At 36.2% G+C, this 27,705-nt stretch overlaps 1 protein-coding gene and 1 long non-coding RNA gene across 2 annotated transcripts; one reads left to right on the top strand and one right to left on the bottom strand.

Moving 5' to 3' along the window:
• On the top strand, nucleotides 1-16,284 carry LOC140533773 (uncharacterized). The gene is made up of 3 exons (XR_011977050.1): nucleotides 1-932; nucleotides 11,113-11,173; nucleotides 14,054-16,284. It is a non-coding gene; the product is annotated as an uncharacterized lncRNA (long non-coding RNA).
• Nucleotides 10,568-27,455, bottom strand: KLRK1 (killer cell lectin like receptor K1). Its single transcript, XM_072653953.1, has 9 exons — nucleotides 27,322-27,455; nucleotides 26,051-26,152; nucleotides 22,828-22,935; nucleotides 22,308-22,400; nucleotides 19,686-19,718; nucleotides 19,172-19,323; nucleotides 17,875-17,978; nucleotides 16,278-16,386; nucleotides 10,568-10,829 (listed from the first exon to the last, which is right to left on the bottom strand). The coding sequence occupies exons 2-9, from the start codon at nucleotides 26,091-26,093 to the stop codon at nucleotides 10,770-10,772; spliced, it is 702 nt and encodes a 233-aa protein (XP_072510054.1). The 5' UTR covers nucleotides 26,094-26,152; nucleotides 27,322-27,455; the 3' UTR covers nucleotides 10,568-10,769.
• Nucleotides 27,456-27,705: the final 250 nt, after the last annotated feature.

Raw genomic sequence — 27,705 nt, 5'->3', positions numbered from 1 at the left:
ATATGTGCACTGAAGCAGGAGGGCTGACATTTTTCTAATACTTTAAGGTCTGATAAGCACTTTTCATAAATTATTTCATTTGATTGTTTCAGATAAGCTCTGCATATGCAAGAGTGTCAGAGGCAGAATTCAAACCTCAGGCAAAGTGATGCCCCAACTAGGCCTTGTGTTAACCACAGATAGAGTCAGAAAGAATGGGATATCAAGCAAAAACCTAGTTCCCACCTGGGTTCAACCTCCAATACCAGGCCTGGAGCCAAAATGACTTTGCCACAGGCAAAGTCCTTGAATTACCCTTGCTGAGTCCTCAAGCACCCTCCTGATCTCCAAAAGCACCAGGGCTTTGGGACCAAGTCTAACACCAAGCCAGTGCATATTCTACATGTGCTATATCTTCTGGGTGTACTTTAATCCCTACCATCTTGGGATATAAATACTGAGCTGATGCCATTCGCAAATTATTCTAGCTTCTAGGAAATAGGGGATTCCCAACTTACACTCCTTACCACACCATTCTCAGCTGCCCAGTGTTTGGAGAGTTAGTATATACCATACGCTTTAAGATGATAAGACCCTGGAAAGTGGAGGTGCCAACCAGCTAGATGCTATGGCTAGCAAAGATGTACCTCCTGCTCCCCTAACCCCAGTTATTCAAAATTACCAAAAGCACCAGCCACTTCCCTGGCTGCCTCTATAGCCTCATGCTGTGGAATCTGACCACTTCCCAGTTCCTTCCTGCTTTTCTTCTTCTTTTTTGTGCCCCATAGAATCACTGCTCAACTGTTAGGAAACTTCCCTTCATCCACAGTCTCTTTTTTTCACATTCTTTTCATTTTCTTGTGCTTACAGAAGCTTGGCTTTCTCCAAAAGACACTGCATCCCTAGCTAGGCTCTGAGTGCTGGTTGTTACGCCCATGGCCTCAGGCACATTGGTAAGACAAATGATTATTTCTCCCTTGCATTAATAAGTTAGTTATTTTAATCTGTTAATTATATTATTTGTATTATAATAAATTACTTAATTTATATATAATTATTAATTCATCTAAATGAATCAATAAAACCAATTATTGAATCAGAACCAAGATTGCCCCCTCTTCTATTTCCTCATTCAGAAATCAACCAGTGTGGAGAATCTTTCTCAAAGATTTACCCAGGCTAAGGGGCAGCTAGGTGGTACAGTGGATAGAGCACCAGTACAGGAGTCAGGAGGACCTGAGTTCAAATCTCACCTCAGACACGTGACACTCACTAGCTGTGTGACCTTGGACAAATCACTTAACCCCAGTTGCCTCATCCTGGGTCATCTCCAGTCATCCTGATGAATATCTGGTCATTGGATCCAGATGGCTCTGGAGGAGAAGTGAGGCTGGTGAGCTGCACAGCCCTCCCTCAGTCAAAACAAAGTCAAGTGCAAGTCATGTTATCATTTCTCTGATGGCATGGTCTTCTTTGGCAATGAAGGTCGAACACACACACACACACACACACACACACACACACCTAGGCTAAGATCTAATCAGACAGTAAAAGAAATTCTAAGTTTAAGCCTAATTACCCCCTGACTGAGACTGATGATAAGGTGAGACATCCTGTGAAGTAATGCATAGATCCGATCTATCAAATTAATTTCCTTTAGTCTCAAAAACCCCCATTGGGAATCAGCTGCAATGGGAAATAAGGTACTGATAGCTCCCCATCTTAGCTACCTAAAAATGGAAGAATGCGATCTCTTATCTGAGACATCTAACTATTTAACTGGCTTTGAAAAACTAAGTCTTCTGAGAACTCTCCAAGTTGATGGAACTCTCTATAGCAAAAAGGGTCCCCACACTGTCTGCATTAGAATATTCCCTCATCATGCATAGCTGCTCTAATGAATTATCAGGTTGCAGTTTAAACTTTTCTATCTTATTAAGGTAATCAAACTTAATCTCATGTTATCAGTTTTACTAAACTGACAAACATTCCTATTGTCTTACTGAGACATTAAAACTTATTCTTTTACAATCTCACATTTTGTAGCACTGAGATGCAGCCTATTTTCCTGTGAAACCTTTGGGTCAAAGTCTATATTTTGCTCCTTTGCCCTTTCTAGTCCTGTCTGAGGCCTGTTAGACCCTGGTCCTGGCAGCATTTACCATTCATTTATGACATTCCCACCTCCTGAAGCTGCCTGCTCTGCTTTCATTGGATTTCCTCAAGAATTGAGAGCTCTGCTTTGAGCTACTCAACATGTTTTGCCAGTTTACATACAACTTTTTCTTTTATGTTGGTAATTCAGATGATAGTTAACAATAACCAGAGAATGGTAGAACTAGGCCTCTTTGTGTTTTAATCTACCTGTAAGCCTTCTCTAGCCCAGCAGCCACTGAGCTAATTAGTCCACATCAGTAGAGAGAATAAATGAATATGTAAAGGTATTATATGTAGAGCAGGGGAAATGAGAAAGTTCATAAATTATGGTTTAGGTTTTCTTAGTAAAGCAAGGCCAACTTCTGAGAGGGGTGAGCATGGGGGGAGTAGAAGAAAGAGGAAAAAATTTGAAACCATGAGGAATGAGGCAATTAATTGATAAGAATAAAAAGCTTATAGCACATTGGAAAAGTTGACAAAAGGAGAATAGTCAGTATTAGAGGGGCTTCAGAAAGATAGGCACATTAACATCCTGCTGATGGAGCTATGAATTTGAGTCATTTATTCTGGAAAACAATTTGGAATTCTGATAATAAAATACATAAAATAGCTACACCTTTTGATCCAGAGATCCCATTACTAAACATATATGAGGTAGATTAAAGATAGAAGGATTCCATATACACCAAAATATTAATAGTAAGAACTTTTAGTAGTAGTAAGTTACTGGGGGGAAAAGGAATTTTCACAATTTAGGGAATGACTAAACATATGAATATGATCATGTACATGACTATAATGGAATAATAGAATGATACTACACTATTTATAACAAATTATAACAAATACAGAGAAGCACAGAAAGATATGAATAGATATAAAGTAGAAACAGGAAGACAATATATACTCTTTTCTCTCTTAATTTTTTTGTGACAAGGGACAACTCTTTCAATTGAATAGGGGACAATTATTTAGAAATGAAGATGATATAAAAAGCTTCAGTGAGGGTCAAATTAAAATGAGATAATATGAATTTTGTCATCGATCTGGTTGCACAGTTGCATGACTTCATTTTGTAGCTCAAGAGGAGGTGTTGGTAGAGAAGACTGTTTGAGGAGGGCAGCTCAGGATTGAGTACTTATGGTGTATTATCAGTAGAAGAAGAGGCAAAAGATTCAAGGGTAGAGAATACTGTGTAGTCAAATTTGGAACCCCATCAAAGGGAGAGTACTAAATTTTGACCCCATCTACAGAGGAGTTACCCATTTTTCTGTGGATTTTGGATAAAGACTTCCATTCTTCTTTATCCAGGGATTCTAAACTATATATCAGCCAAATTAGCTTTTTTTAAATTTTTTTTTACAATTATCAAGCATTTTTCCCCTTCCACCTTCCCTATCTTATTGAACAAAGAAAAAGAAAACCTTTGTAACAGATAAGCACAGTCAAGCAAAATAAATTCCTATATTGGCCATTTTCAAAAATGTGTGACTCGTTCTCCATATTTCCTTTATCACTATGTCAAGAGGTAGATAGGATTCTTTATTGTGAGAGTTCTTAAAACTTTCAAAATTGTTCATTTTTTCAATATCAATGTAATGGTACAAATTATTCTTCTGGTTTTGCTGACTTTTCTGTATCAGTTCACACAAGTCTTCCCAGGTTTCTCTGAAATACTTCCTTCCCCTTCCCTCCATCCTGTCTCTTCCCTCTCGTTTTCTCCTTCTCCATTTCTTCTGCTTCCTGTTTCTCTCCCCTCTGCCCCGCCCCCACCATCTGCTTCACCTCCACTCATAGACCCAAACCCTTTGTTGATTAGCACAGAAGTTTGACCTGCTTTTTTTTCAGCATGGGCTTAGATAGCCTCAGTCCTGGGGACTCACAATATTAGTGCTGGACAGTGTGCACATTTAGTCCTTCTGCAGCTCAGAACTCTCAGCTCAAGCAATCCATAATCCTCAGATTCCTCAAAATCTAGGATTTTGACATGCATCACTACCTCTGGCTCTTTTTTTTTTCCATTTCTTATAGCACAACAGAATTTTATTACACTGTTCAATGATTCTCCAAATTATGGGTGCTCCTTTAGTTTTCAGTTCTTTGATGCTACAAAAAGAACTGCTATAAATATTTTTATACATATGGAATATTTTCTTCTTTCTTGGATCTCTTTGGGGCACAGACCTAGTAATATTATTGCTGGGCAAAAGGGAATGCATAGTAAAATAACTTCTTAGATATAATACCAAATTGCTTTCCAGAATAGTTGCAACAATTCATAGCTCCAACAATAGTTCATCAATGTACTTGTTTTTCCCGAGTCTACTCTGACAGTTGGCATTTTCCTTTTTGCCAACTTTGCCAAAATAATGGATATGAGATAGAACTTCACAGGTATTTTCTTTGTATTTCTTTAATTATTAGTGTTTGGAAGCAGCTTTTCCCCATGTGACTGTGGATATTTTGGGTTTCTTCCCTTGAGAATTTCCTATTTCTATAGTATATTAGACCTCTGTTATTCATTGTTCCTTTTTACTTGTATAAAAAAATCCATTGTGTACAAATTCATTTATCTTTTACTTACTTTCAAGGATCAGAAGGTCATTTACATTTTTCTCTAGTTGATTATATAATACGATCTCCATCCAAACTGGGTGAGGGTGGGGCATTCATGTGCTTCATTCTGCCCTAAGAACATCATTTCAGATTGATGTGGAAAGTGCAGAAGGAAGTTTGCATGACTGCATGAGGGGTGGAATTCATGCAAAACCTTGGAAGATGAGAAACATTCTTCATTTCTACTTTGAGAAGGCACACATACTTCCAAATTCTCTTAGGGACTTATCCAAGACATGGAGTGACACAAACAGAGTTTAGTGGGCCGACACGTAGATGAAGCTAGCTCTTCAACATGTCCCTGATTTCTACTTTGCCTCCCTAAACAATTAAGGCAATTTCCTTTGCATGAGATTGAATCTTTCTCTGATGGGAACTCAGACCAAATTCATTTACTTTTATGTACTTTGTAGGAGTGTTATGGAATTCCATCTGGGCTACATAAAACCCTAAAAGATGATGCTGTTAAAGTACTGCACTCAGGAGTGGAGCCAAGATGGTGGAATAGAAAGACACATATACTCTAGCACTTCCCCCACAGCCCACAAAATACTTGTAAAAAATGACTCTCAACAAATTCCAGAGCAGCAGAAGCCACAGAATGACAGAGTGAAAGAGATTTCCAACCAAAGGTAACCTGGAAGGCCAACAAAAAAGTCTATCATAAGGGACACTGAGTGGAGCAGAGTCTAGCCCTGGCTGCACTGCATGGAGAGGAACAGGAGCAGAACAGGCCTCCGGGGCAGAATTCCCAGCAGGGAGGGTCCCAGATCCCTCAACCTACAAGTGACAAAGAAAGCTTCAAAGGTCAGTGTGGGAGGGCTCTCCCAGTGGGCAAGAGGGGAGTGGTGTCTCCCCAGCACTGGCCCTAGGCAGCAGTAGAGGCAGCAGTAGCAGCAGCAGCAAGCAGTAGGTGGCTACAGTGGCAGCAGAAGTAGCCTGGGTCCATTGTTCAAGTGGCTCAGCTTAAAGCCTCTGGGGGAATTGAGCAAGGGATCTGAATCTCAGCCGTGAGCATAGTCCTGGAGAGAGGAGGAACACTAGGACCCTCCTCTTGACAAAAGATTCAGAAGTCAAGTAAATGGCTGGGAAAATGCCCAAGAAAGGGAAACAAAAATAAGACCATAGAAGGTTACTTTCTTGGTGAACAGGTATCTCCTTCTATCCTTTTGGATGAGGAAGAACAATGCATACTGTCAGAGGAAGTCAAGGCTTCTGCCTCCAGTACCACCAAAATGAATATGAAATGGGCTCTGGCCATAGAAGAGCTTGAAAAGTGAGTCAGCAGCTTGCTAAAGGAGAATCAAAAAAAAATGCTGAGGAAAATAATACTTTTAAAAATAGGCTAACTCAATTGGAAAAAGAGGTCCAAAAAAGCCAATGAGGAGGAGAAGACTTTAAAAAGCAGAATTAGCCAAATGGAAAATGAGGTTCAAAAGCTCACTGAACAAAATAGTTCTTTAAAAATGACAGTAGAATTCAGGGAAGCTAATGACCATACAATAAACCAAGAAGTTACAAAACAAAACCAAAAGATTGAAAAAATAGAGGATAATGTGAAATATCTCATTGGAAAAACAAATGACCTGGAAAATAAATCCAAGAGAGATAATTTAAAAATTATGGGACTACCTGAAAGCCATGATCAAAAGAAGAGCCTAGACATTATCTTTCATGAAATTATCAAGGAAAACTGCCCTGATGTTCTAAAACCAGAGGGCAAAATAAATATTGAAAGAATCCACCGATCACCTCCTATACTGTAGCCAAATTCCAGAGTTCCCAGGTCAAAAAGAAAATATTGCAAGCAGCTAGAAAGAAACAACTCAGGTATTGTGGAAATACAATCAGGATAACACAGGATCTGGCAGCTTCTCCATTAAGAGATCTAAGGACTTGGAATATGATATTCCAGAAGTCAAAGGAACTGAGATTAAAACCAAGAATCTCCTACCCAGCAAAACTGAGTATAATACTTCAAGGGAAAAAATGGTCATTCAATGATATAGAGGACTTTCAAGCATTCATGATGAAAAGACCACAACTGAATAGAAAACTGGACTTTCAAACACAATCAAGAGAAGCATTAAAAAGTAAGCAGGAATGAGAAATCATAAAGGACTTTCTAAAGCTGAACTGTTTACATTCCTACATGGAAAGATAATGTTTGTAACTCTTGAGACTTTTCTCAGTATTTGGATAGGTGGAAGGATTACACACACACACACACACACACACACACACACACACACACACACACATACAGAGAGAGAGAGAGTACAGGTTGAGTTGAATCAGAAGAGATGATATCCATAAAGAAATAAAACTAAATTAAGGGGTGAGAGAAGAAAATATTAGGAAGAGAAAGGGAGAAATGGAATGGGGTAGACTATGACTCATAAGAGAAATAAGAAAAATCTTTTTCAATGGAGGAGAAAAGGGAGAAGGTGAGAGGGGAAAAGTGAAGCTTAATCTCTTCACATATGACTTAAGGAGGGAATAACATGCTCACTAAATTTGGTATGAAAATCTATCTTATACTACAGGAAAGTAGGGGAGAAGGGGATAAGTGGGGTGGGGGGATGATAGAGGAGAGGGCAAATGGGAAGAGGGAGCAATTAGAAGTAGACACTTTTGGAGAGGGATAAGGTCAAAAGAGAGAATAGGATGAATGGGGGGCAGGATAGGATGGAGGAAAATATAGTTAGTCTTTCACAATATAACTATTATTGAAGTCATTTGCAAAACTACACATATATAGCCTATATTGAATTGCTTGTCTTCTCAATGGGAATAGATGGAGAGGGAGAGAAATTGGAACTCAAAGTTTTAGGAATGAATATTGAGAATTGTTTTTGCATACAACTGGGAAATAAGAAATACAGGTAATGGGATATAGAAATTTATTTAGACAAGACAGAAGAGATGAGAGAAGATGGGGATAAAGGAAGGGAGGGGTGTGACAGAAGGGAGGGTAGATTGGGGGAAGGGGTAATCAGAATGCTCAGCAGTTTGACATGGGGCAAGGAGAGAGATGCGGAGAAAATTTGGAACTGAAAATTTTGTGGACATGAGTTGAAAACTAAAAATAAATAAATAAACATAAAAAAAGAAAAAAAGGATGAACAACAACAAGAAAAAGTATAGTAAAAGATCATCTGTAATTTGAGTACTATGGTAGTGGAGTTTATTTCTAATTTCTTAAACTGCCATATCATTTCCTAGCTTCTTTATGTCAGTCAATATAACATTTTATTTATTCTTTTCTTTCATGTACTAGCTGTCATCTGGACTACTATCTACTTTGACATATCCTTAGGTGTATGTCCTTTCTCACTGAGTACTTGGCTCAAATCCCACTATAGTTATTATATTTTTCTTTCCCAAAATTTAAGTCTAAACCTTGCTGATCCTTCTGTCCTATAGTGCCAAACATAAGTATAATACCTCTTCCACAGGACAAATCTTTAAATACTGGAAAGCAGTTATAATGACCTCCTTTACCGCGAAGTTTTCTTTAGTCTAAATAGCAGATTATCATATGGCATAAACTCAAAACCACTTGTGATACTTGTTGTGCTTTGGATGGTTTTTGATTTGTCAACATAAGTTCTTAAAATATATAACCTATAACTAAACATGATATTCCCAATTGTAGTATGACTAGGACATTGGGAAGTGATACTATTGGCTCCCTAGGACTAGACACTTAACTTCTCTTAATTAAATCTAATATATTAGCTTTTGGGGACTGCTATAGCATAATGTTTACTTATGTTAAGATTATCTTCTACTAAATGTCCCCTGGATTTTAGCCAGATGTACTTTTTTTCACTTCTCCCCCATCTGAACTTATAAAGTTCATCTTTGCTAATATCACTCGTATGAAGTTGTTGCTCAGAATTATTTCAATTTGTATTTCACTGATTATTAGTGACTGAATAATTTTTCAAATGGTTGTTGTAAATGAAACACAAGTCATTTGTCAATGCTACCTTATTTCTTCTTTTCGTTTTGTGGTCCTTTTATTAGACATCTGCTCTTGTGATTGGCCAACCACAGATAATTGAGACAAAGGTTTAATGACACAAAGTTTACATAGACTGCTGTTTGTTGAAAGGTACAAATTTTCAGCTATATTGTCATTGGATTGCAGCCCAACTGTCTGGATGCTAAGCCATCCCCAGTTGTCCTAACCTATTCTTGCCAGTGGACTCTGATGACTCTAGAGGAGAAAGTGGGGCTGATAACTGTGCACATCTCTGTCTCACTCATATCCAATTCACTTGCAAGTCAAAAAATCACCTTCCTGGTATCATTGGTTCTCTTCAAGAATGAAAGATGAACAACCACAACAGTAATCTGCCTGGATGGTCACACATAGCCTTTCCTTCTTCCTTAGGTATCACTATAACTTTGACATCACATAGTCGTTAGGACAGATCATCTATATTCACATGTTTTCCCTAGATGTCAGTGTATGTTGAATTCACAGGTAATTAGTGCCACCATCCATCTTAGCAAACAGCATATAACTTGTTACTGGTCAAGATATGTCATTAAAGTTGTTATCAGTCTCATCCGAAATTTAACTTCATACATATAGTCTCTAAACTTTTTAGCAACACCCTATTTCAAAGCCAAGAAGTCTAATTTGTGTCTGGGTCAGCAAGTGTCATTATCACTAAGTCTGCTACAATCAGTTTCTGGTGACTATCGTTCTCTTGGAATAATGCTGCTCCCAAACTCTCAAGCTTAGTATACAGGAAAAAAAGGCTTGCTTCAATCTATAAAGGACAGCATTGGTGTAAATGCAAGAAAGTTGACTAACCCTTGAAAGCTTTTGTTCATGTTTGAAAGTCTTTCTAATGATCTCCAAAGGGAATCATACAGTTTAAAGCAATTTGGCCTATCTTGCCTTTCTGCTTCTGGTTCTCTTTAATTATGAGTAGTGATTTAAAACAGCAGTATAGTTCTTTAGACATTTGAGATCATAATCTTCAAATCCTTAAATCTTAGCTTTTAACAAGTTCTTTAAATTAGGTATGTGTTTATTTTCTTCATTTATCTTTGTTGACATACTGCAATAGCTAGTATTTCTAGTACTATGTCAAAAAGTAGTGGAATGATGGGTAACACTGATGATCTTATTAGAAAGACCTTTCTTCATATAATGTTTGCTCATAGTATTAAGTAGATACTATTTACTGTATTAACGAGAGATCTATTTATTCCTGTATTTTCTAATTTTTTTAAAAATAGAAATAGGTATTGATTCTGGCAAAAGCCTTTTCAGTATCTATTGATATAATTATGTATTATTATTGTTAATTTTATCTATGATATTTATACTTTATGTCACAATAACCCTGCATTCCTGGAATAGATCAGGTATATAACCTATGAAGTGATGTGATTAAAAGCCTAATTTTCAAATCTTCTTGTGGAATATAGGATAAATTGGGAGGGAAAGAGACAAGGCAGGATAAATGTTTTGTTGGCTATCACAATAGAAAGGAAGTATATAAACATTTCTTAAGCACCTACTATGAAACAAGCACTGTGTGCTAAGTGCTTTACATATATGTTATTTCATCCTCATAATATCCTTGGGAGGCAGGTCCTATTACATTATTTCCATGCAGGAATTTAGGCAGACAGAGGTTAAGTGATTTCCCCAGGATCACGTACCTAGTAAGTATCTGAAGCCAGATTTGAACTCAGGTTTTTCTGACTCTGGTCACAGTACTTTATCCACTATGTTACCTAGCTGCTTCTAGTCAAGATAATAGGTATATCTTCAGGAACAGGGAGATAATAGTCCCACATTATTCTTCTTTATCAGAATTTAGAGTACAGTGTTAAGTTCTGGAAACTACAGTTTAAGAAAGACATTGAAAATCTAGATGTTGTCAAGAGGAAGACAATGAGGAGAGCGAAAGTCCTTGAATCCAAGTCACAAGAAGATTGATTGAAGGAGCCAATCACTTGTTGGCCATGTCATTCTGGAGTTTCCTTCATGGATGGATGGTATTAGATGGCACTGAAGGTGCTTCCAACTTTCCAGTTCTGTAACTCTGTGAAATAACAAGGGGCTGAACAACATTAATAACATTAGAAATGGTAAATAAGATATAGATATGACAGATCTTGGGGAGAGTCAATAAGACTTTGTGAATGTTTAGCTACTGGCACCAAGAGAGACAAAGGACAATGGGGAATCAAAGATACCTCTGAATTTGTGCATCTGAAAACAGGTTCCATGGCTGGTCTTATGTCCAATATAAATGCCATCAACTCCTTCAACCAATTCTAATATGGCATGGAATACCTTTCATTATCCTAGGCTTTTTCCTCCAGGTTATCAATAAACTGTGGCACCTAGAATTGAACCCAGTACTCCAGTTGCTGTCTGACAAAGGTAAGAGCACAAAGGCAATAAAACTTCCTTATTCCCAGAAGTCAGACTTCTCAGTTTGGGGGGGGGGGTACTATATTGTACTACTGACTCGTACTGAGCTTATACTCACTAAAATCCCAAATCCTTTTCAAAGAAGCTGCTTTCTAAACATGCTTCCCATATTTTGTATTTGGGAAATTGATTTTTTTCTATCAAGGGTAAGATTTTACATCTATCTTTATTTTATTTCTCCTTATTAGATTCAGCCCAATGCTCTGAGAGCTAGTAAAGATTATTGTGGATTCTGACTGTCCTCCAATTTGCTAGTTTACATTTTTTTAGTCCTCTCACAACTAGAAGAGCATGTCAGCCATGCCTTTAGACAAGTCCTTGATTTTTTTTTTAATGTTAATTAGCATATACACAGTAGATCCCTAGACTATGCCTCTGGAGATCTCTGTCCAAATTCACAGTGCCTCCAGTTCTAACCTTAACCCTAAATAATTCCTCTTTGAGTTCAGTCGTTCAACCAGTTCTGAATCCGTTTAACTCTATATCATTATTTTGTAACTTTCCATCTTTTTTCACAAGAATATGTATAAAATTATATATAGTTTTACATAGATTTTAGCAATATGTTAAAAAAAAAAACCAAGTATCCATGTCAATGTATATGTGTGTGTGTATGTGTGTGTGTGTTTGTCTATTTCCAAAAAATAAATAAGGTTAGTTTGGGATAGGCTGCCCTTAATATTTATAAATCTCTTGTCTTTACATAGCTTTTATTACCAAATATATTTCCTTGACAGAGGGTCCTTCTCTTTTTCTTCCTTCAGTTTTCTTTTAAGTTAAGATTCTCTCCAACAGTCATACAAACAAATTTCTGTTTTAGACATGTTCTAGAAAAAACAGATGGAGATGAAAGAAAAATATGTTTCAATCTGCTCTCTGAGCGTATCAGCTCTCCATTCAGAGGTGGACAGCATTTTTCTTCATTCTAATTTTAGAACTTTGGTAGGTCATTCTGTTGATCGGAGATACTAAGTCTTTCACAGTTGCTTATCTTTATATAAATTGTCTTCCTAATTCTGCTCACTTCACTTTGCATCAGTTCATTTAAGTTTTCCCAGATTTTTCTGAAACTGTGCTTTTCATCATTTCTTACAGTACAGAACTATTCCATCACAATAATGAAAACTCCTTATCCATGTCCCTTGACCATTTGTTAATTGGGTATTATGTCTTATTTTTATAAATTTGACTCAGTGCCTATATATTTCAGAAGTGAGACCTTTAGCAGAGAAACATGCTGCAAAGATTACTTTTCCTTTAGTTGCATTGCTTTTGTTTGTGCAAAAACTTTTTAATTTTATGTAAACAAAATTACTTATTTTATTTCCTATGAACTTCTTTATTTCTTGTTTGGTCATGAGTTCTTTCCCTATCAACAGATTTTTCCATGCTCCACTAATTCGCTTATGATATTACCCATTACAACTAAATCATGTTCCCATTTTGATAGGTGATATATGGTATTCGAGGTGAGATGTTGGTCTATGCTTAATTTCTGCCAGACTACTTTCTAGTTTTCTCAACAACTTTTATCAAACAGTGAATTCTTGCCCCAATAGCTAGGCTCTTTGGGCCTATCGCACACTAGATTAATGTGCTTTTTTACTTCTGTATGTTTTGTACTTAAATATGTTCCTGTATATCAACCTCTATGTTTCTTACTTAATACTATAGCCATTCTTTATAACAAAGAATAACAATATAAAGAAAAAAGGATTAAGGTTAATCAGTGCAACAAAACTAAGTGTGTAAATGAAGCCTGACAGAACAATGCTTTGCACCTGTAATCCCCCTTTGCAAAAAAAAGGAGGCAGGTAACTTTTTTTCCCATTTTTTTTTCAGGGACAACTTTATTCATTATAATTACGCCATTAAGTTTCTGATTTTGAATTTCTGTTTAAGGTCATTATAATTATTGTTTTCTTGCTTATATTTACTTCATTTTGCATCCAGTCATATGCATTCCTATAATTCTCTGTATTCATCATATGGTTTCTTACAATGCCATAATATTCCATTACATTCATATATTTAGGTTATTCTCTTCTTCCTCCTCTCAAAAGATCCCAAACTCTGGGTCCAGGACTCTGGGCTCTTCTGGTGAGCTTTCACTTTATCGGGTTTCCTTCCCCTTGAACCAAACCTTCATGTTACTTTTTAGCCATTCCCAAACCATGTCACTGGGCATGAGTTTCCCCTCACTTCCCCTACAACCTTTCTAGCTTCTTTTTATGTGTTATCTCTCTCATAATGAAAATTTCTTGAGAACAAGTGCTATCCTTAGCATTTTTGCACATAGTAAATGCTTAATAAATGCTTTTTTCTTTTATTCATTCATTCATTCATTCCTGTACCACAACCTGTTTAGCCATTCCATAGTAGCTCCACCAACAGTGTACTAGCGGCTTGTCTTTCCATGATCCTTTCAATGTTGACTTTTTCTCTGTTTTGTCATTGTTGTTAATTTTCTGAGTGTGAAGTAAAAACCCAGAGTAGTTTTGATTTGAATTTTCTCATTATTCATCATCTGGAATAATCTTTTATGTAATTCTTAATAGTTTCTGATTTTTTTTGAAAACCATTTCTTTATACCTTTTGATTATTTATCCATTGGAGAGTGACTAGTGACTACTTCCCTATAACGTCTTTGATAGCACACAGTAGATATTCAATAAATGCTTATTGCATTTTCTGACCCTTATCAAAGATATATTATACAATGATATTTCCCCAGTCAACAGTTTTCCTACTAACTCTAGTTGAATTGCTTTTATTTGTATAAAAATGTTTCACTTTATATCATCTAAAGGATCTGTTTCTATCTTTCAGGACCCTTCATCATTTCTCTGGTTAAGAGATCCTGGTTTACTGCTAATATTTTTGCCAGACCATATCCATTTTGAACATGTTGAGGTATATAGCATGAGATATTGGTTTAAACCTAATTTGTCATCACCTATTCTTTTTTTTTAAGTATGTTTTTACTGATGTCATTTACTTTTCACATTATCATGATTTTCCCCATTGTTCCTCTCCCTGTCACTCCTAGAGCCATATAACAAATAGTATTTTTAAAAAAGAAAAAAATTCAGCATAACTGATTAATACATTGAAAAAGTCAGAAAGTATGTGTATTGCAAATGTACAATACCTGTGGACCTCCCACTCCCTGAAGGGATGTCCTCTCATGTATCTTCATATAAGCCATGCTTAATCCTTAAAATTTTGCTTTTATACCTTATTATTTTTATTTCGTGTGTTTATTTTTCCATTTATATTGTAGTTACTGTATATACTATTTTCTTGGCTCTGCTTACTTCACTCTGCATCAATTTAGGAAGATATTTCCATATTTCTCTGTATTCATCATACCCATCATTTCTTACAACACAGTAATATGCCATTATATTCATGTGCCAGGATTTGTTTAGTCATTTCCCAATGAATATGAACTTTGTTTCTAATTCTTTGACATCACAAAAGCATTGCTACAAAAGTTTTTGTGTATATGTGTATATGAGGATCATCTTATGAATGGCTAGGGTCTCTGGTTTAAAAGTATTGACATGGTAGTCACTTTATTTGAAAATTCTAAATTGCTTTCTCAAATGGTTGTGCCACCATACAACTCCACTAACAATGTATTAGGATGTCACCTATTCCTAATTAAACTATGCTGGGCTCTTGTAATATCTACTAGATACTCTTTGTAGATTTCCAATAACAATTTCTTTAATGATCCACTCTAGAATTTTGCTAGCCCATAGTTTTCATATTCCTCTCTCCTCTTTTTTCTGTTTGAATAAATACCCTATTCCACATCTAATTAATGTTTCTCTTTGGATACCTTTTTTTTTATAAACTTTCTTCCCTGATGAGGAAAACCCTAGACTTCAAACCAACCATCATTTCTATAATTTGCTACTCCAACTAGCAACTTTCCCCAGAGTAGCTGGATTAGGGGTGATGAATGTAAATATTAGAGAGCTGCCTTCCTTTATTGAGAACTCAGGCCAATCAGAGAAATATAAACCAAGCACACAACTTCATGGTTGGGTACAAAACAGGGAGCAGGAGGTACTGGAAAACCCCCTAATTTCTGGCAACATTCACCCCGGTGTAAGACCAGGGAAATGACTTGGCAAAACAAACAGAAGCCAAATATGAAGTAAATCAGTTCTTCCTTCTTTCTGTTCTCAACTATTGTCTCATTCATTCTAAGCAGCACTCCTAATCTTTCCTGATCCTCTTTATCTCCTGAAGGTAGCTAAATAGACCTCTTTTTATTATTGTTAACTCTCCTCACCAGTCTGAGTTCATTCTAATCTTTAGTGCTCTTGACTCTACTTTATAGGACCTAATCAGGCGTTTATATTCATCTTTCATGAATTGTCCTTCTGTATACACTGAAGATTCTTGGTTAGTTCACTGTGTATACCCATTACTCTCTTTTAGGCAGACAGATAATATCTATATGTATTCCAAGTAGAATTATATGTTGAAAGAGAAGGAAATGTTGTACTGGAAGGAACAGAGAAAAAAATATGAGTAAGGATTTAATATTTTTGTAACTATTTCAATATAACTGGTTTCCTCTGCATTCTTTTGTGTTTTATTTCATGCATTTAAAAACATTCTTTTGAGAAGTCCAAATGTTTCACTAGACTGTTAAAAGGGTCCAGAATACACACAAGATCAAAAACCCTTGTTTCAAGTTGACACAGGCTACTTTCTAAGATGATAGGTTTAGGGTAAGAAGCATTGATCTCACATTGCTCAGAAGCCAGAATTTTCTCTTTGGGTCTGATCATGGCTTTTATTTGCATCTGCTCATATCTTTAGTCATCACCTCTAGGCATTCTGCATTACAAATTGAGGAATAAGTTTTTCCTGAATATGGAGAAGAGGACTTTGAGAAGTTTTGAAATTAGGGTTAGGAGATCATGACGATCACTGCTAAAATAAAAAATCTTCATGGAGAATATCCAAGTAGTGTTGTCTTTCCAGTGTCTTAATTCCATGTGATCTAGTAATAAAAATTAGACTGAATTACCTTCTGCATACATATGTAAGCATTTGTACTTGAACACTTCTCTGTGTAGCCTTTGAAGCTGGAGCCATACACGGCACAGTTTCCTTTTTGCACTGGAATCAAGGAAAGTCTAGAGGGAAAGACAGAAGGGATAAAGAGAGAAGGAGGAGGGGAGAGAGAGAGAGAGAGAGAGAGAGAGAGAGAGAGATGATTCATTATACTTAAGCTGGAGAGGGTAAACAATAGTGGTGACAATTAAACATGGGTCTTGGGAATTTCATTATTTGGATGAGATGGTAATAAGTGTAAAGGCCAGAAAACCAGTGTAGGATGATTTTACTGTTGAAATGGGAAATGCAAACCAACTTTAAATAAACCAGAAAAGGAAATTTTGAAAGCATTCCCTGGCTGAAGAGAAAGTTCATTTTATTTATATTAGAAGAGAGAAGCATAGAATAGATGGAGATTGTAAATCACTGTAAATTTGTTATTGCTCCTTGAGCTTAAAAAAAAATGAACTGATTAGGTCAGTTCCTCCAGTCATATCTTCGTAATACTGACATGAATAGTACATGGTCTCTAGTTGTCAGCAGTTTGTAGGCAAGGATCCCTGCTATCTTAAGAATGACCTATTGAGTGAAGAGAAATACAAAAGACTCAAACAATTTACATAAACTTCAAGATGAGGATATTATTTAAGTTCCAGGGGTTATGGTGGAAGCTACATGGCACAGGGGGTAAGTAATATTTGAGGTTACAGTAGAGCTGAGTCTAACAGCCTAACTAACTAAGTAACTGACTAACATAGCCACTTAGCTATCTGGCCATGAGCAAGACACTTATCTTCCTTCAGTCTCAATTTCTTCATCTGTTAAAATAAAGCTCATGATGAAATGAGGTATAATAATACCTCACAAGGCTGTTGAGGATTAAATGAGGTAACATGTACAGTTTGCAAATCTTAAAGTTCTCTGTAAATACTGTCAATGAGGATGATGATGACTGGTCTGAAGTTTTTCCCTTCCCCCTTTTTTCTTTGGCTTCAAGACTCCTCTTTTTTTTTCTGGTTCCAGCAGCATTCCAGTGTGAGGAGGAAAAGATAGTAATGACAAGGATGCTGATAGTACTAACTTCAAAAAACACACAAACCCATAGGGTTGAAAAAAGACAATAATAATATCTAACTTTATAGACAACATGGTTTCTAGGACTTTTTTGTGTCATGGATGCCTTTGGCAACCTGATAGACTTATCAGAATCATGTTTTTAAGTGTATAAAATAAGTTGCAAAGGACTATAAATGAAGCTAATTATATTTGAAAACAGCAACCAAAATATTTTTAAAAACAAGTTCATAAACCCCAGGTTAAGAATTCCTGAGTAGAGCTTTAAAGATAGCAAAATGCTTTAGCTATATTCTCATTTGATTCTCACAGCAACCCTAGGGATACGTACTATTATTTACCATCTCCATTTTACAGATGAGGAAACTGAAGCTGAGAGAGGATAAGTGACTTGCCTCAGGTCACACTTCCTGACTCCAAGTCCAGAGCCTTATCTACTACTTAGATGTCTCTTTAATATGCTTCCATATGTTTCGGTATTATTATGGACTTACACTTCAGAAGAGAGAGGTGCACCATCTTCCCACATCCAGGACCCAGTGGATGTAGATTGTATTAGTCCCATCCAATGGTATGTTCTTACCAGTGAAAGGAAATCCTGTTCAAAACAAGCCAGAAAAGCTCTGCTTTTTTGTACAACGTGATTATCACAAACAAACCCATAGTTAATTCTTTTCTGCCATTACTAGTGGTTATGTAATCTGATACCCATTTTGTTTAAATCACTACCCAGTCAATTATATTAAATCTCTCTCTCTCTCTCTCTTTCTGTATGTGTGTTTACACACAGTAATAATTACATGTAATTGAAAAGCATGTGTACAAACAAAATTAATGTAACTAGGATAAAGAAAGCTGACAATTGGGAAAGAAACTCTTGCATCAAATGTTTCTTATAAAAGTCTGATATACAAACATTTAGAGAAATAATACAAATGTGTAAGAACAAGAGACCCTTGATAATGTAAAAGTGATCAAAGGATACGAGCAGTTTTCAAATTATTAATGGTAAAGATTGCTCCAAGTTATTACTAAGATAAATGCAAAGCAAAACAACTCTGAATGTTTTTTCTCATGCCTACAAAATTGGCAAAGGTAACAAAAGATTGATATAGTCAATATTAAAAGTCATAGAAAGACAGGCATACTAATCAACACTAATAATGGAGTAATAAATTGATCCAACTATTATGGAAAACAATTTAGAATCATGCTTGTAAAGTGACTTTAATGTCTATACCCTTTCACTTCAAGATCATAAATCTAGGCATATCCTCCCAGGAGGACAAAGATAGAAAGAAATGACCTATATACACTAAAATATTTATAGCAGCACTTTTTTTCTGGTAGTAAAGAACTTGAAAGAAGTAGATGCCCATCATTCAAAGAGCAGGGAAACCAACTGTGGCATATGAAGGTAATGGAAAATTATTAAGCCATAAGAAATAAATAAGAAGAATTCAGAGAAAAATGGAAAGATTTTTATGGTGTTACAAAGTAAAATAAGTAGAAAGAGGAAAACAATGTGCACAATAACCTCAACAATGTAAGTGGAAAGAAAAAGAATGCTTTTATATAAAATTATATTGAGCAATATATAATTATATATTATAATTAAAACATAACATAGAATTAAAAATACAAGTATATAAAAATATAATTATAATGAGCAAGCTGGACCCAAAGAAGAGAAGAGAAAATATCTCTCCTGCCCCTCTTTGTAGAATTGGGTGACTATGTGTGGAATACTTTGTATACTTTCAGGAGGGGAAATTTAAGAAAGTATCTAACCTGATCCTCCTTGCTATATATCTTAAGGAGACTGGAATTGTGAGATAGGCAGGAAGCTCGACTCTGATTCCAACTTTTGCTTTCATTAGAAAAGTGGTAGCAGATATTTTTGTAACAAACCCAATTCTTAGGACAAGGACCACAGTAAAACCCTAGAAAGAGAGTGTATTTTATCAATCCTAGAAAATCTCATAGCTTTTACATGACATTTTCAATTGAATATCTTTATGTAGAATTCTAAAATTCCACACAAAAATCACCATGTCTATTCCAGCATCCCCATACATCTACCCAAGTGCTTTTAAGAAGACATGCTAGAAATGATCCAGGTTGACCTGATATTTTCCCCTTTTTGATCTAACAATAGTTAAAAAATATAACTGATACGTAGGAGAAAGCTGAAAATATGACTCAGAATTAAACCTTCTGCTTCTCTACTTAGCCCCATAGCACGTCTACATTCTCAGTTATTCTAAATTATTGACTCATGAAACTACAAATAGTTTCCACTTACCATTTGTGTTGCTTGGAGCCTTTGGGTTGGAAACTGTTATAGAAAGAACCATGACTATTAGGAATCTTACTATGTCATCAACCATCACCATAATCATCTTTTAGATTATCTTACTCATCTGAAAAACCAAACACACCACCCATCTTCTTATTTTATGTTTTTAGAATATTTCAAGTTACTGTTAAGCTGTACTTCTTATGATCACTGTTCATCTATTACATGTAATTATTCCAGAGCATAAATAATATGTGATGTTTTGATAACAAAAACAAAAGTACTACTAATTGAGCTACAGGTGCTAATGACTGTGCTTATGATTTATAAACCAGAAGGACACAAAACATTATTAGGTTGCTTTGCCTAAGATTGTGTTTCACTTTATTTGTATTATTTCTAAGATATGTGTTATTACAATATAAGATCCCAATGACCTGCTCAAATAAAAGTATATCAAAATAAGTTAATTACACAGTTAGAAGAAGCAAAAGGTATTTCCTTCTCTTTCCCTCTGCCCCCCAACCATCATGCAACATTAGTGAGTCAAAAGAGCAAACCTTGGAGCTTTGTGCCAGTTGTTAGTTTTTTTAAATGTCATATCTTCAAATGTCAGCATTCTTTAGGGTAATAATAATATATGACTTCTGTATAGTCATTCAAAGGGCATCAGATTCGGTAAAGACATAAGAAAACCTTAAATATGTAAAGAAAAGATGTAAACCTGTAAATCTCACAAAAACTCTTTGAAGCAGGTGCTGCTCAAGTCAAACAAGTATTTTCAAAGCACTTATTACGTGTCAAAGGAAATAGTCTTTGCCCTCAATTAGCTTACATTATAATGGGAAAAATAACATGTAAGCAACTATATACAAACAAGATTATACAGGGTAAGTTAGAGATGATCTCAAAGAGAAGACATTAACATTAACGGTGATCATCAGGAAAGGCTTCTTGCAGAAAGTGAGATTTTAGCTGAGACTTGAAGGAGGTTGTGTCTGTGTGGCTTGTCCTTCATTCTGGAAGAGGACCAAGATATCAGAAAAAGGGTGACATGACTTGCAATTGACTTTGATGTGAATGAGGAAGGTCTGTACAAAGTCACCAGCCTCACTTTCTCCTCCAGAGCCATCTAGGTCCAGTGGCCAGATATTCATCAGCATGACTGGATACGGCCCAGGACACAATACGGCCTTTTTAAGCTAAGGTCTTTTCAAGTGCTCATTTGAGTGAGGCAACACCCATTCAGTGAATAGGCCTCTTTAAAAAGTGAGTCAAGGGATGACCCCTTTAAAAAAATATATATCATCCTGGGAGGGGAAGACCCTCAGGGATGCTGACCAAAAGAGAAACATTAGCTATTTTCATTCACTTTGAGCCAAGAAACATTTGAGCAGAGATGAGGATGGAAAGGATTCCAGGCATAGGGGACAGATATTCAGTGAATATGCACAAAGAGGAGATGGACGGTCTTATATGAGGACCAACGGCAAAGAGGCCACTGTCACCAAATCTTTGAGTATGTAAGGATTATTGGGGAGAGGAAATAAGGCATAAGAAAACAAGAAATATAGAGAGGGCAGATTATGGAGGGATTTATAAACCAAGCATAAGATTTTATATTTGCTCCTTGAAGTAATAGGGAGTCACTGGAAGTTTTTGATTTTTTAATAAGGGAGTGAACTGGTCAGACCAGAGAAATCACTTTGCTAGTCAAGTGGAAGATGGACTGGAATGCAGAGTGACTTAAGACAGGGAGACCAACCAGCAGGCTTTAGCACTATTCCAGGCATGAATTGTGAGCCTGTTTCAGAATGGTAATAGTGTCAGAGGAGAGCAGGGGGATATACAAGAGATGTTGCAAAGGTAGAATTGATAAAATTTGGCAACAGATGGCACTTCAGGTATTATTATCCCTGTTTTACAGATGATGAGAATACTGAGGTTGTGATAATTTAAATAACTTGCCTACTATCACATAGCTAGTAAGTCTCAGAGATGGAATTTGAACACAGATCTTCTTAAATTTCAATCCAAAGCCTTTTCTACTGTGCCGCACTGAATTTTCATTTTTTTAACTGGCTGAAATGATCATTTACTATATCTTAGTAACTATACTTGCTTTAACTTTTAATCATATTTATGCTACCCATCTTCTTAGTTTATGTTTTTGGAATATTTAGTAACATTAACTAAGTGCTTTAAGCAAGTATAATATTATAGCATCAACCTACTTCTAATCAAGATTATTTGAATCACTCTTAGAGCCTTTTTTAGCATAAAAAATCTCTGCTGATGAACAAACCATCCTATCTATATTAAAATGATAGACACAATTTTAAAAAAAATTAGCTCTACTTCATTTTCTTTCTTTCACCTCAATCACAAAGCCTATCTAATGAATCAACTTTGGGTCTACTGTCTAAATATGTCACTATTCTACTTGCCTCTATGAGTGTACATGTATTAAAAGCTTGTTTTAAGTGTTGTCCAATAATAAAAATTTATAATTCTCAGCAATGTATTTGAAAATCACGTATTCACTTATTTGTCATTGAATGATATAAAGAGAAATGAATGCCTAGTGCATAACATTAGCATGGCTAAGCTTTCTCTTCCATTACTTACAGTAAATAAATATGGTGACTAACATGGCGAGCATCACGAAGAACCTTATTCCCATAGCCACTGGAATGAACTTACGGTAAAAAAGTGAAGAGTCTACGAAAAGAAAAATGAGACACTGAGCAAAAAGAAAGGCTAAAGGGAATAAGAAGCCTTGGGATTAGGGGCATTAATCTAGGACTTATACATCTGAATCCATTGAACATGAGAAACCATTGACTTACTTTTTTCTTTATGAGTTCTGATTAGTTCTGATGCTATTTCTATGCCACCTGCCTCAATTAAAAATTCCATTTCATTCTAATGACATAAAAAGGCTCTCTAATTTTCCCAGTTGTTTGTCCTAATAATGTTCTGTTTCCTACCATTTTGTCAGAACTTATTTCATGCTTAAGGACAATAGAGAGGCAATTGATAAAGACTTACTTATAAATCTAGTGTTATAATAATATAGTTGGTTGGAAAGAAGCATTTATCTCAGTACGTAGGTCTATTGAGAGAACACATAAAGTCCAGAACTTACCACTTGCTGTGTATTTCCTCCTCATTCGTGTGAAGCTTCCTTTTTGTCTTTTTGTAAAAGAATAATGGGAGGCTTCTATAGATTTGGAATCCTCTTGCTCATTTATTTCTGGAAATAATTTGAGGACATTGCAAGCATAAGTCTCTTCCGCCCTAACATAAGTTAGTTATTTAATTCAACTTGTCAACATCCTTAGGTCTCCTTTGATATTAGTCATACTTCTTAAAATGTCTTACCTCTTAAAATTTCTTTTTCAGGAAGTCTTTTAAGTACAAATATTCATATTTCATGTCGTAAAAACCATCAAAAGTTCACCGCAAATTCCCACTATACAGTCTTATAACTTTGGCTATTTCAATGTGATCTTCACCTGGTGAAGTGACAAGGCTAGTACTTATGTAGCTAATGGGAAAGGTAGTTCATTAAGCCTGACCTGTGGTAGAGCCTTCTGAGCTTGTACTGGTCTGATCAGCCATGATTGGACACACTGTACCTTGATCCCAACATAGTGATATACTTTTGATCTTCTTTGAGAATGAAGGACAAGTGTGGGGCCCAAAATGCCCAAATTACAATAAGAGAAACTGAGGCAGAGCTCTGAACCAATAACACTTTATTAAAGGGACCTGATTCCCTCTAATGAAGTAGACCTCAGACCTTCCTCATGATCTGATATGCCCCCTAGTCCCCAAGGTCTTATTCTTATTGAGTCTACTACCTAGATACTCAGAAGAGGCAAAATAAAATACTAAATCTCATTGGTTGATAGACCTTGCTCTTGAGGGTCAAAAATGGTGCATCAGCAGGGGGGTCATGGGTGGGGCAAAGCACAGACCATCTCTACTGACTGAGTGATAGATGGGTTCCTCCTCATGTTGATCAAGAAGAGATAGTACAGAGGGAGATACAATAACAAATCTGGGGACTTCGCTATCATGCCAAAGTTTCCCACCCATGCTGGCCTTGGACATAGTATTTAAACAAATGGGAATGTATATACCTTTGTATATACATTTGTATTCTTATATGCAAGTGAGTTTCATAACTGATAAACAAGTGGTGATCAGTGGATTTAAAGTCTGAGGCTATTATAAAGGCCTAATATAAGAACTATCTTATCTAATTGTTCCTTTGTGATTTATATAAAATATGTATTAGATATATGTTTCTTCTTGTAAAAGTACTGGATGACTGGCTAAATGCATATTACTAGATGAATAATTGCTAGTTATCATTAGTTCTTATGGAATCACTCTGAACCAATTAATACTGATTGGAATGGAGTAGAAGTCCAAATGAATCATTTCTCACAACATCAAACCAACCAACCAACTTTGAACACACACTCTATCTATTCATCAATTGAGCCATACCTGTGAATAAAAGATTAGTATAACAATAACAGAAATGTCTATTTGGGATGAACTTAACTAAGTTTTATTGGCGGTAAACCATCTCATTTATTTTATAGGAATTACAAGGTAGTAAGAATAATGTGGTTGATAAACAGTTCATTGGGTGTTTATGTGTAATAATGACATCATTATCCACATCTGGATGTTTTCATCAAATAAACCATTATTAATGACAGAAGCGGTTGTAGTAACAATAGCTCACACCTGCTAATCTGTTCTATTAACTTCCACTACCTAATATTTTATTCTGTTACATCTTATGTTCTTAGAACATCATATATTTAAGTACTAACTAGTTCTTCCAAGTAGACCACAGACACCTGAAAAGAAATCCATTTCATTCAATGGCTCAGTACGATACATAAGTAAGCATGCCTTTTTGTAGCCTATTTGAGAATGCCCTTTACCCTTGAAGCCTCCACTTCCTCTCCTCTCATTTCCTTCAAAACCCTCTGAAATATGGCTCCTGATCTCATCATTCAGCTGAAACAGCTGTCTTCAAAGTTATCAACAATCTCTTGACTAGCAAGTACCAAATCAAATCTCATGGCCTTTTCTCAATCCCCTTACTTCTTGACCTCTCTATATAGCATTTGATACTTTTAATTACTCTCCTCCTAAATAATCCCTTCTCTCTACATTTCCAAGTCTCTGTTCTCTTCTAATTCTCCTGTCTGAACATTCCTAAACCAAAATTCCTGGATCTTCAAACATGCCAAACCTATTATCTGTGGGTGTCACCTAAAAGTCTGTCCTGGGTCCTTTTCTCTTCCCCATCTATACTTCTCCCATTAGTGATTTCATCAGATCCCATGGATTCAGTTATCTATGCAGATGATTCCCAGATCTATATATTCAGCCCTATTCTCTCTTCTGAGCTCAGTTTCCAAACTGCTATCTCTAATACATGTACCCCCAAAGAGATCTTTATTTTCCCCCAAATCCTGCCTTCTTCCCAATTTTCTCATTCTTATTCAGTACAACACCCCTCTTCTAGGCACCCAGGCTCACAACCTAAGTGTCATCCTGTACTCCTCACTTACACTCCCCCCAACATATTCAGATATGCCAAATATTGTCACTTTTACCTTGATAATATCTCCTGTATATACCCCCTTTATAATACCTCTTACATTCTCCACTCAGATAGTCACCATTCTTATATAGGCTCTGTCCTTCGTCCTCTTCTCTTTTCTCTTTATATTTTCTCATTTGGCAAACCTATCAGCTTACTAGGGAGCTACTACTCTTTATTCTCATATCATCTCAATGCAGGTGATACTCAGATCTATAACAAATCTATTCTCTCTCCTGAGCTCTAGTCCCACATCACTAACTACCTATTAGACATCTCAGATTTGATGTAGACAACCTCAAACTCAGCATGTCAAAAACAGTTATCATTATCCACAACCCCCACCTCCTATTACCATCCAGGACATTTTTCCAGGCACCCAAGTTTGCCACTCTGCCATACTTGACTCCTCACTATCACTCACACTACATATCTAATCTACTGTCAAATCTGGTCAATTCTACCTCCACAGTATCTCTTGTGTCCTTCCTTCCATTTACACAGTCACATCCTACTACAGATATCTATCATCTCTCACCTGAATTAATGCAATAGCCTTTTAATTTGCTTCTGTGCCTCATGTCTGTCCCCTCTCCAATCCACCTTCTACTCAGTTGATAAAGGGTCTTCCTTAAATTCAATTCTATCCATGTCATTTCCTACCCTCAACTCACCCACATGTCATCCACATTTTAGTAAGCCAGAATCATGCTTTTACATTTAAAATATTTACCAAAGTTGAAATGACACTGTCGATCACGGACGAGCCCCATCATCCATTTATATCACAGATCCCAAATTCAAGAAGAAAACATCCTCATTCCAAAAGGAGCTGCTGACAAAATCAAATAAAGATACACTTCATTTCTCTGATTGCTTTCAAGTAGTAACATTAAAGCTAGAAATCCAAAATGATGAGACACTTGAGATATTGCCACAAGAGAACTCTGCGTAAGGGAAGGAAAGAGCAGACTACACAGAAGATGAGGCAAAATTCATGTCATAATGCACAAAATCTAATGAACTCCCAAGTTTGATTTAGCAACAACACAAAATGTCTCTTATACCTACCTCACGGAGGATCTTGAAAACAAATTTAATTATTCTTTTGAATTAAATAGAGATTGTTTATAAAGAAAATATTGGTAAACAAAACTGGGATTAAAACAATAATCAGTCATTACTCCAGGGAGCAGTTCTGAGGTCAGTGGGGAGAGAGACTTCCTAATATGTTACTCTGTCACTGGCTTCAGGGATCCAAGACAGGGAGGATCTTATCTTTTGGGTGTCCCTGCCCAAAATTTGAGGTAAAGGAAAGTAAAATATAAGAGTCAGATACTACTTTCCCCTAGGTTGTTACTTAAATGGAAGCTTATTCTAAAATTGCAATATTGCTGTCAAGAAAGGGAAAAAAAGGAACCCACTCCCACTCCTCCATCACAATGTTCATCAGGGCTGTAACAGAGAGCAGGGTCTGTGTTGTGTCTATCAATAGGTGTGTGTGTGTGTGTGTGTGTGTTCATATAGAATTAAATTATTTTTCTAGGAGTGTAGATTTAGAGTAGGACTCTAACTCCAATCCCTTTCCCTTAATTTACTAGTAGACTGAGACCCAGGGAAGTTTGAATGATTTGCTTAAGGTCATATAAATAAGTCTGTTTCCCTACAGAACTCTTGTGAAGGACCAGATGAGGTCATGTATGTACAGCATGTGCCTTACATGCAAAGTATAAGCCTGAAGACCCCCACAGAAGTCAGTTTTTTTATTATCATAAATATCATTGTTACTGAATGCTCACTACATATTTTAAGACACTGAGTAAGATGCAGAATAATTCTCTGACCTTAGAAGTCTGATCAAACAATGATAAAGCTATTTTAGCAACTTCAGAAAGATGGGAAATGACATTTCTGGTAACATTTACATAAAATTTATCTAGTTAGAAGTATCACATTTGGTTTCTTGATTTAAACTGGAAAGCAATCAGCATCTTTGATACATACCTGCTCTGAGAAGGAAGGTCCTGAGACTTGTAGGGAAGTCTTTGGTCTGGCTGGAGGAGATAAGATGCTGTGAGTAACTGAAAGCTGAGGTGCCCAGAAGACTTCAGTCACCCGGAAAAGATTACAACCCTTTTATTAACATGCTGTGAGAAGAGCCTTGGCTCTTCTCAAGGTTTACCAGTTTCACACAGGAAGTTTCTGAAAATTAAGCTAAGTCCTGATGAGTGCTACGGAAACTCAAAGGCAGGGTTAGTACTATTTTTGACATGACGAAATAGCGGCTGGGCATTTTTTCTGACTCTTCTCCATGCCTGGAACATTCCACCTGCTTACATCTGCCTACTGCCTTCACTGGCTTCTTTCAAGTCCCAAATAAAATCCAGT

The sequence above is a fragment of the Notamacropus eugenii genome, chromosome 3 (assembly GCF_028372415.1).
Source record: "Notamacropus eugenii isolate mMacEug1 chromosome 3, mMacEug1.pri_v2, whole genome shotgun sequence".
Taxonomy (NCBI): domain Eukaryota; kingdom Metazoa; phylum Chordata; class Mammalia; order Diprotodontia; family Macropodidae; genus Notamacropus; species Notamacropus eugenii.
Note: the sequence above shows the minus strand (reverse complement) of the source record. Positions and strands in the feature narration are given on the sequence as shown.